Source organism: Capricornis sumatraensis, chromosome 5 (assembly GCF_032405125.1).
Source record: "Capricornis sumatraensis isolate serow.1 chromosome 5, serow.2, whole genome shotgun sequence".
In the NCBI taxonomy this organism is placed as follows: domain Eukaryota; kingdom Metazoa; phylum Chordata; class Mammalia; order Artiodactyla; family Bovidae; genus Capricornis; species Capricornis sumatraensis.
Window position 1 is genome coordinate 98,690,377 of NC_091073.1, and position 11,018 is coordinate 98,701,394.

The window sequence follows — 11,018 nt, forward strand, 5'->3', positions numbered from 1 at the left end:
TGTCATTATTCTCCTGCTACATGCTTGTGCAGAAATCATTAACTGCCTACGATCTTTACCAACTCTGCACCCAGGCCATCTCTGTTTTGTGTTGCTAATAAAAGTATAAGGATTTAAGTTTTAGAAGGGCGAGTACTCGCGGTGTGAAGGGAGTAAAGGTGAGTGGGGACAGTGAGCAGTTTTGGTCCACATTGGGATGTATACTTCCTCTGTTTCGCTAGGGCCAGTCTTTTGCAGACAAGTGTTAAGGCCTGTTCCTGCTCTAGGGAGTCATATCCCATTAAGTACAGACCAGTACCCTTCCTGCCACCCTGACCAGGAGTCAATATTCCCCAGTGCAGAAAGCTTCCCTCCCTGGCTGTCCCAGTACAAACTTTAGCAACTCCTATGACTTCTTGCCTCCCTTCCACTACGGGCAGTGGGTGGTCTGGCCACATTCCCCTTTGGCTGAACCCTCCCCAGGTCCGCAGGCGCGAAACTCCTACGGCCCGCGCGGACTCCTAGTCCAGGAAGCACAAAGATGACCCCGAAAACGCACCGTGTTCTTCAGCCGGAAGCGGCGGGTTCGCGCCACTCTCCACTGCACATGCGCGAAACCAAGCGCGACAGCAAAATCGACCCGCTGGTGCGTCTACAGTTACCGGAAGGACGGGACTGTCTCTTCTCGCGGGAAGAGGAGGAGGGGCGGGGGAAAGGAGGCTAGGAGCGTTACCAGGGAAACAGCCTCCGCATCTGTGGCTCCCACTTTGCTGCGGGGAGAAAGCTGAGCAGCAAAAATTCAGACCAGGTTCTGAACCCACAGTTAAAAAGTAATAACTATAACAAGCTGATTTTCTATATATTAATATCATTTAGCTTCCTTTGGGCGTTTATGGACTCATATTTTTGAGCAGATTTTATTAAGCAATGTGGGTAATTGTAGGATGCAGAGTACTTGGTAATGTGTCCAGACACCGTCAGCAATGAGAAAGCATTTTTCACACCTCTGTGTTAAAAAAAATTATGTGTCCTGACCCCATGTAAAATTTTAAATATCCGTGTAATGAGGTTGCAGTAGTAACAAGAAAAACCAAATTGTGTTTTGTTAAAGTTGTTAGTGGTTTTGAGGTTTTAAAAAGAAACAGTCTTTACTTTTCATGCATATTCTTTGGAAGAATTTCTGGTCCTGAGGAAAAGGTTCATCAGGGAGTTCAGTTTGCTTTTATTTAACAAATATAATGTGCCGCTGAACCACACGCGGGATAATGTGAAAGTAAAACTTTCCCTAGTTTCTGCCTGGAGTAGCTCAGAGAGGGGATTGGGGTGGAATGGGGAGGCGGGAAGGTGCACTAGAAAGATAGGTGAGGTGCAGTGCAGTGAGCCCCAAGGAAGCGTGGCGGGCCCAGCCAGAGATCCCCGCGAGCTTCCTGGAGGAGGGGACGCGGGCCTGAAACAGTCAAGGTTCAGGATGCACAAGGTCTGGAGACTTGCTTGTGGGGATGCAGAGAAGCGTGCCTCTAATAAAAACATCACACTGTGTCCTGATAAGCTAGTGGATTGTCACAGCACGTCTCAATGGCCAGAAACCTTCCTAAAATGCTTCTAAGGTCCAACAGAAGAAAATGAAGTTTTCTTGTGGTATTGCATGTTAATGAAAATCGGCAGGTATGCTATGCTCGTAAAGATCTAACCAATTTTTTTAAAGTGGAGTTTTTATAATTTTTAGATTGCCTTAGCAGCAACCGTGGTTTACTCTAGTTTTAGATTTAGGGATGAACTAACTTGAAAATTGTTCAAATGTTCAAAATTAGAATGGAGAAGGAAATGGCAACCCACTCCAGTATTCTTGCCCAGAGAATCCCATGGACAGAGGAGCCTGGTGGGCTATAGTCCATGGGATCGCAAAGAAGAGTCGGACACAACTGAAAAACTAACACACACACAAAATTGGAATACCAGTTTCCTCCCCAACACATGTCTGAAAGAAACTGTACATGTTTGATGTAACTCACAACAGACACATCTGTTTTCCCTCTTAATGTAATCTGTGAATTACCGTGCATTTATTCAAGGCTTAGAAAGGAACACTGCTGCTAAGTCACTTCAGTCGTGTCCGACTCTGTGCGACCCCATAGACAGCAGCCCAACAGGCTCCCCTGTCCCTGGGATTCTCCAGGCAAGAACACTGGAATGGGTTGCCATTTCCTTCACCAATGCATGAAAGTGAAAAGTGAAAGTGAAGTCGCTCAGTCGTGTCCGACCCTCAGCGACCCCATGGACTGCAGCCTTCCAGGCTCCTCCATCCATGGGATTTTCCAGGCAAGAGTACTGGAGTGGGTGCCATCGCCTTCTCCAGAAAGGAACACTACTACTACCTAATTTAGATACATTGTTGGCATTATGTATGAGTTTTCCAGGGTTGTCATAGGAAAATACCACAGACTGCATAGCTTAAACAGTAGGAATCAATTCTTTTCACAGTTGTAGAGGTTGGAAATCTAAGACCAAGGTGCTAGCAGGATTGATTTCTCCTGAGCCTGTGTCCTTTGGCTTGCAGATGGCTCTCTTCTGTGTCCTCACATAGCCTTTTCTTTTTTCCCCTGTGCTTGCACATTCCTGATGTCTCTTCCTTTTCTCATAAGAACACCAGTCATTTTGGACTAGGGCCCCATCCTTATGACTTCATTTAACCGTATTATCTCTTTTCAGGCTCTATCTACAATTATAGTCAAATCGGGGCTTGAGGTTTCAACATAGGCTTTTTGGGGACCGCAGTTCAGTCTACAACACATTAGAACTATGTATGTTAAATTACAATGGTATGATATATATCACAGAGACTGAAAAATGAAACTAGAAACTTAGAGACTTAGATTTACGTAAAGAAAATACCATGTATACAAGTTTCAAGACACACAAAACGATTAAGGCAGAACACACCATATTGAGGTATGGGGAATTACCTTAAATTTTCACAGATGTGACTTACACAAACCTTCCAAAAATTTAGCACTACAAGAAACGTTTGTCAGTTCCTGTCACAATTAATGAAGTATATATGTCATAATAGGTTGCCAAGGAAGTTGTCATACACCTCAAGTACTTCCTAGTCATCTTCATCCCTATGAGCGTGTTTTGTTTTCAAAGCAAGAAGTCATCATGGGAGATCTTTTTTCTTTATTTTGGGAGGTGGATCCTCCTGCCATTCCTATAAGTTTTACCATCCCAAATCAAGATTATGAATGCCGGAAGGATGACTCTTGTGGGGTAATAGGGAACTTCCTGCTTTGGTATTTTGTCATTATACTGGTCCTGATGTTCTTCTCTCGGGCTTCTGTCTGGGTAGGATATGATTTTTCATTTTAAACAATATATATTTAAATAAATTTACTGTATACTAGGGAATTTCCATAAAATAAATTTTACAGTGGTGAAACTAGTTTTTACAAGTTTGTTTTCTAGTTTTGAAAATAATGGAGTATCATTCTAGAGGATCCAAAAATATAGAAACGGATGACAAAAATTTATCTACTGTTTCTTATTTCCTAGAGATAACCACTGTTAACATTTTGGAGTATGTTCTTCTAGTTCTTTTTTTTGTATCATAGTATATCTCTCTTCATCTCTATTTTTTATCTTAGATGGTTTGCATTATGTTGTATAGATTTTCATATCTTGCTTTTATAAACTTAACATTATGTTGTAATACTTCATCAAATTATTTTCACACAGAAGAAGCACTCTTAATAACTGAATAATTTTGTCTTATGGTTGCACCATAGCAAATCTGCAATTTTGAGACATTTAGATTGTTCTCAGTTGCTAAGTTCTCCACATGCTAAGTAAGCTGGGATAAAACTTCCCTGCTGGTTAATGACCTCCAAATTCCCTTTGTTACCATGTAATTCTAATCAAAGATTCCAAAGTTGTCATATTTATAGGATACATGTTGTGGGAATGAGGCAGTACATTATCCACACAGAATAAGATCCAGAACTAAACTAAACAGAGCTAAAGTCGCCCCTCTGGACCACTACAAGGAGAAGAAAATGCCATCTTGGCCTTCTGTGTGGCTCAGATGGTAACGAATCTTCCTACAATGCAGGAGACCTGGTTTTGATCCCCAGGTTGGGAAGATTGCCTGGAGATGGAAATGGCAACCTACTCCAGTACTCTTGCCTGGAAAATCCCATGGATGGAGGAGCCTGGTAGGCTACAGTTCGTGGGGTTGCAAAGAGTTGGACACAACTGAGTGACTTATACTTTCTTTCTTTATTTATTTCTTTCACCTGCTCCAGTATTCTTACCTGAAGAATTCCATGGACAGAGGAGCCTGGCAGGCTATTGTCCATGGTGTCACAGAGAGCTGGATGTGACTGAACAACTTTCACACACACACATGAGTGAGATAGTCCACTTAATCAGAGCTCTGATGCTCCCATATATTATGAGTAACCGAGGTCTTAAAAGTCACTGATATGGAATCCTTGCTGGCTATTATTACCAGGCTGATGATTAATAAACCCACTACCATTTAGCCTTACAGCGAGAGCACTGGTCTGGCAATGGTCAGCTAGACTGAGTGCTATGTCAGCTCTAGATGGATGGAGAGGAGGAGGCATATTTTGTCTGTGCCAGCTAGATTCCATTATAATAATCAAAGACTATTCTCTACCTCCTCCCCGTAAAAAGAAGTTTTATCTACAGTCTATATGCTTAAGGTAGATATTTTGCCAAAAGAATATTCAGAATACTGGTAACTTATACAGGTCTTAGACTCCCTAGCTAACTACACTGAATTTGTCTAGACTGACAAGAAAAGCTACTTTAGAAAATTAATAAAAAATTGAAAATGACTCTTGACAGTTTCATCATGAAGACCATTTGAGAGGTCTAAGCTATTTCTCTGCTCCCATACTTGCACCAGCTTTTCGGAGTCATAGAGCAGTGAGCTTCAAGGACCTCAAATGAGCATATCGTCCAGCCTCCTCTTTGTAGGCAAGGAAGATATCAGTATCCTTCCTTTGTTTGTTTGTTGTTGTTTTTTTTTCCATCGATAAAGCCCAAAGAGATTAAACGACTTGTCCAATGTCATGAGTGGTTATGACAGAATAGACCCAGGTTTCCTGCCATATCATTTGTTTGTTTCATGGCATAGTTGAAATGTTGAATTATATCTATTCAGTGCTGATTAAAGTCCATGGGGTCGAAAAGAGTCGGATATGATTGAGCGATTGAACTGAACTGAAGTGCTGATTAAAACCTTAATTATCTTAGAGGTTTTGTCTTTCTCTTTATACCCTTATGGCAGCTATAATCCATTCAACTGCTTCTTTTAAAGGGTCCCAGATTTGAAATCTGAGAACCACATTCGAGCTAGTCAAAAAGGATGAAATTTTTCCTTCACTTTGAACTTAATTTTCTCTGCTAAATTATGAACCTTTATTTACAAACCTTGAAGTAATGGTAAAATCATGATGGAAATGTGGTGATAATTATCCTCCAACATAAAGCACACTGATCTCCTCTGGATTTGCCACTTTTTAAGACACAGGGACGGGGGAGCCTGGTGGGCTGCCGTCTATAGGGTCATACAGTCGGACACGACTGAAGTGACTTAGCAGCAGCAAGACACATTTACCCTTTTGCTTTCATAGACTATATATGCTATATTTAGTGTATATGTTTAGTGTTTATTCAGACAGTGCTGGTATTTTTCCAAACAGTCCCAGTCCCAGTCCAAGCTCCTCTTTTTGCATATGTGGAAGTGGAGCTTAGAAGGGGTTAAGTGGCTTGGTAAAATCCCAGTGGTAGAAAGGCAGAGCTATAGCCCAGAGCTCCCCACCGTCCTACCCTCCCCTTTGGGGCAGGCACTTCTGCTGTTTTCACTCAACTGAGTCACACCCAGAGACACTTAATAAAATACTTTTGGTAACCATAGTTCATATGATTCCACTTAGCTTGATGTAAAATCTTTCTTTTGATTTTGTGATTGTATTTTGATTTGACATCAACTCAAATATGGAAGCTTTCCATGAAAAGAATATAAACCTAACTTTTAAAAGTTCATAAACTTCTAATATCTTCATAATCATCTCTAAACATTTTACATTTAAAATAAGCCCACCCAAAAACATTCTTCAAAAGGTATCCTTAAAGAGGATTCCACTCCAAATTCTCAGAAAATTATTTCAGTAACTCAAAAAACAAAGAGGTACCTCATTAGAGAAACTTACCAAACTTTGTGAAGATGGAGTATTAAGAAAAGAATGGGCCAAAGATCTCAGACTGCAGTTATAAATACCCAAGAATGGTACTTTCCAATCCAAAGGTAGTTTGGCTTTCTACATACATTCATTTTTCCCCTAACTGTAGACAGTTGGAAGGATTAGATGGAAAAAAAAGTCAGTTTCAACTCTCAAAGCCACTATTGCTAACTCTTGTGTACATTCCTTAGTATTTCTTCTTTTCATCTTTTTAGCTAAGTTGTGATCATACTGCATATACAAATTTGCATCTTGATTTTAGATTAACATTATAACATTTATTTCCTCATGTTATGACATAGCCTTATTATAATAATTTTTATAACTGTATATGATATGATTATATCATAATTTAACTATTTCTACTTTTGAATTTTGTATTTATATTATCCTAATTACATTGGGAGAATATGTCTATACACTAAACTTTCTTTTGGAGTTTATTTCTGAGTGATAGATTCCCAGAATTATTATGTGCCAAAAGTGTTATGAGTATTTCTAAAGTACTTGATATATTCTGAAAGAGTTGCTTTGTGTGTGTATTTTTTGGCAAAACAATTTTTAGCATCAAAAAGTGGAATATTGATCTGAAAAATGGGACAAATATATTTATGGAGTATTGGGGCAGAATATTTGAAATTGGAATTATTAAAAGAAATCAATTTCTTCTGGTTGCCATTTTCACAAGTAATATATTATGCTTGCATTTTGGAGGCATGTTTCTGAAGGATTTAGGAGATAGTAAGTCTATAAATTCATATAAAGATCTTAAAGAATTATCATAATGTGACCTGATAAAATGTCCTTTAAAAAGTAATTTAAAACTAATCCTAGTACTATCATTTTTTTAAGATTGTGTTTTGTGTTAGTTGCTCAGTCGTGTCTGACTGTTTGCAACCCCATAGACTGTAGCCTTCCAGGCTCCTCTGTCCATGGAATTCTCTAGATGAGAATACTGGAGTGGGTAGCCATTCCCTTCTCCAGGAGATCTTCCCAACCCAGGGACTGAACCCAAGTCTCCCACATTGCAGGCAGATTCTTTACTGTCTGAGTCATTTTAAAATGACATTTAAACAGTATTTCTCTATAATGTCAGTGAGTTCAGGAAAACTTTATAACTTATAGGTTGTCATTGGTCTTATTTTCTCTCAATCTTTTTTCCATTTTGCTGTTCAAAACATTTTGGTAGATCATGCTGTCAAAGCATGGGGTTCTTAATGGGCTGCAGAAGTAGGATCACTATAATAGGAACTCAATAAGTTTTTATTGGACCACACTGACTGCTTAAAATTAGACTGTCAAAGTAAAAATGAGTGAAAAACAACCAACTGAGATCACTATTACTAATCTGTATTTCTGAAATAGATGTCTGAGAAGAAAAAGGATGAAGACAATGGGACAAGTACTTCACCAAGTAAAGGTAAGAGCCAGTACTTATTTGATGTTGGACTATGATGAAAAAAAAAATATGTGTTGGGTGTGGAAAGCGGACAACAGAGATAAACAGTCAAGAGCATTATAGAGCCTCCCCAGACCTCTGGTGGCCCATGAATGAGCACTTTGCTTTGGTGCAGAAGGACAGCTTAGCTACTTCAGCAGAGCTGCTAGAGGCTATACATTACTGGTAGGTAGAGCTCAAGCTGTCTTTTCATTTCTCAGCATTCTCCCATCACACAGCTTGCCTTTCACACATAATTATTGCTAGTGTTTCTGGAAGACTATGAGCTATACATGACATCTTTTTGAATAACTTATAAGCAGTGGTGGAGAAGGAAATGGCAACCCACTCTAGTACTCTTGCCTGGAAAATCCCATGGACAGAGGAGCCTGGTAGGCTACAGTCCATGGGGTGGCAAAGAGTCAGGCACTACTGAGCAACTTCACTTCACTCACTTCATACTTTCTCACTGGAGAAGGAAATGGCAACCCACTCCAGTGTTCTTGTCTGGAGAATCCCATGGACAGAGGAGCCTGGCAGGCCACAGTCTGTGGGGTCAAAGAGAGTCAGACACAACTGGAGTGACTAAGCACGCACAAGCAGTGGTGTGCTGATAAGTCTTTAACAACTGGCTCTCCAAAAATGTGTGTGGTATATATCATTCAAAATTTTACTAGTATAAAGTATGTATATCAGATAATTTACAAATAATAAAATATATAATATACTTTATGTTAAATTCCATATAGACCACTGATTCTCACAAAGTACTTCTTTGATTTTGGCCACTTTCAGCCTTAGCCAACCTATAGTTACAAATAGATAAATGGGTTTAGTTCCAATATGACTAAGGAATAGGACGAAAGAAACAGAAAGAGGTATGTTGGAACTTAACTTGGTTGTTAATGATGTGAGTGACTTCTTTGCTGAGCTAGATAATAGTTTTAGAATACTCTGGAAGAATATTTCCTCATTTTTGGATGCTGTTCACATTATAGCAGCTGCAGACATGATACCTTTAAATGTTATCTGCATCAGTAACATATTCTCCACTACTTTGCATTGTGTGCCAAGTTGCTTCAGTCGTGTCCGACTCTTTGTGACCCCATGGACTGTAGCCCACCAGGCTCCTCTGTCCATTGGATTCTCCAGGCAAGAATACCAGAGTGGGTTGCCATTTCCTCCTCCAGGGGATCTTCCTAACCCAGGGATTGAACCTAGGTCTCTTATATCGCCTGCATTGGTAGGCAGGTTCTTTACCACTAGTGCCACCTGGGAAGCCTGTCTAGACGATCTACAGAACCTGTCTAGACAAATCTACGTAAATGAAGACCTGATTCTTAGTGCTTGTTGATTTTTATCCCATCAAAACTACTTTCAGGTTACCAACATAATGTCTGGAGAAGGAAATGGCAACCCACTCCAGTGTTCTTGCCTGGAGAATCCCAGGGATGGGGGAGCCCGGTGGGCTGCCGTCTATGGGGTTGCACAGAGTTGGACACGACTGAAGTGACTTAGCAGCAGCAGCAGCAGCAGCAGCAACATAATGTCACTGAACATGGGAGTTAGGAAGAGATGTATACCAGCACATCATTACATAGTATTTTTAATATCCAGAAAGAACAGACATAAATAGTAGCTTCAAGAGCAAACCTCATAATGAAGTGTAGTAAAATAATTAAGGAAGTGATGAGTTTTGAGTATTTATTATATTTATTTGTAGCAAATTGATTTAGTGGTAAGCATGTATAATTTAATTTTTACTAATGGCTACATTTAACAGCCGTCTCGCAAAGTTCTGGAAAGTTTATCATTTCTTGTGAGCTGGCTGGTATAAGCCAAGTCCAGTACACCAGTGTATACAGAGAAAATCCTTTTTCATTTTCTGCTACCCAAATCACATTCATATACACACTTCAATCTGTCCAGTGGCTAGGACTCTGATCTTTCAATACGAGGGTCCTCGGTTTGATCCCTAGTTGGGGAACTAGATCCCACCTCCCACAACTAAGACCCTGTGCAGCCAGGTAAGTAAATAAAAATATATAAAAAAAAACCATCAAGGCAAAAGTTAAAAGGGTCCTCCTCAGAAAGGTTTGGAGACCTTTCCGTTGATATTATTTCAAGGGTCCATGAAACTTCAAAGGTAATATGTCAAGCATCTGTTTGATCCTTTTGGTTTTTAGGAGTTTGGGTATGGCACTGGAAAATGAAGTCAGCTGCCAACACTTGCAAATGAGTGGGGAAAAGTGGTGGCTTGGCAAATGGCAGCAAAGAGTGAGCCACACCATAGGCTTCCTTTTTAGGTAAGATGAGGTTATAGTAACCAAAAATGTGCCTAACTTGTTGATTTCTTTCATTGTTGTTAGAAAGCAAAGATATTTCCAATAAGCGGCGAGGCAAAGAGGGTGCCTGGGATTCTTTGCAAATGATGAAAAAACCAAAGCAGAGCCAACTTACCCCTGTAACTGACTCAGAAGTGGCTTTGGTCAATGCCTGTCTTGAACAAAGACGAGCAAGGCGCTATTCTGAATTCAATCAAGTGAATCGGACCCAACATGACGGTGATACAACTGAGTGTGACAGTGAAGAATCTAACTCTGGAGCCTCCTCATGGAAGGAGAGTGAAAGTGAACCCCACCCATCACCAGCCAGTATTAAGAAGATAAAAACAACTCAGAGGCAAAGGAATATGGGAGGTTACCGAATCAGGGAAAGGCCCTGCCTCCACTGCAAAGCCATGAGAACCAATGAATGGCTAACTTGCCATTTCCTTCAAAATGCTTCAGTAACAAGCTCAATGAAGGGAGATGAAAATTTTGGACCTGATATTAAGACAAAATTCAGTAAATTTTGAATTTTATCAAGTCCTTACCTCACTTGAAGCCAAATGAAAGAGATGAATAAAACATGAAAAGTCACCAGAGGTCTAGATGAGGAGGCTTTTACAATAAAGTCTCTCTACTAACAACAAAAAAATTCTTGGAACCCAAGAGGTAAAATTTCAGATAATTCTTTGTCCAAAAACAGGCCAGTGAATTTGTTTATGGCACCACTGAAGCATCAGAGATCTGTATCCACTATGATTTTTTTTATGCAAAAGAGCACAAGACAGATATTTTATGCCTTGAGTGTATGTATTTTGTTAATGTCTGTAATACATATAAGGAAGGTCTTTGAAAATATATTTATGTTTAGAAACCACTTAAATTTATTCATATGTTTTGATTATCCAGTTGACTGAATGAATTAGGGAATGTTGGTTGGAATAGAATTGGCCCCAGTTCCCCAGATCCATATTTACAGGTGAGTCTACCTGAGTTGTATATTTTTTT

The 11,018-nt window shown here is 39.8% G+C and overlaps 1 protein-coding gene across 1 annotated transcript; it reads left to right on the plus strand.

Annotated features, from left to right (window-relative positions):
* The first annotated feature begins 3,138 nt into the window (after positions 1-3,138).
* SSMEM1 (serine rich single-pass membrane protein 1) lies at positions 3,139-10,540 on the plus strand. Its single transcript, XM_068973467.1, has 3 exons — positions 3,139-3,321; positions 7,611-7,665; positions 10,053-10,540. Exons 1-3 carry the CDS (start codon positions 3,139-3,141, stop codon positions 10,538-10,540), a joined length of 726 nt encoding a protein of 241 aa, XP_068829568.1.
* Positions 10,541-11,018: the final 478 nt, after the last annotated feature.

Coding starts and splice junctions, on each gene's coding strand:
- SSMEM1 (XM_068973467.1), top strand. CDS start 3,139: ATGGGAGATCTTTTTTCTTTATTTTGGGAGGTGGATCCTCCTGCCATT. Junction 3,322..7,610: donor TCTCTCGGGCTTCTGTCTGG/GTAGGATATGAT, acceptor TTTCTGAAATAG/ATGTCTGAGAAGAAAAAGGA. Junction 7,666..10,052: donor AAGTACTTCACCAAGTAAAG/GTAAGAGCCAGT, acceptor CATTGTTGTTAG/AAAGCAAAGATATTTCCAAT.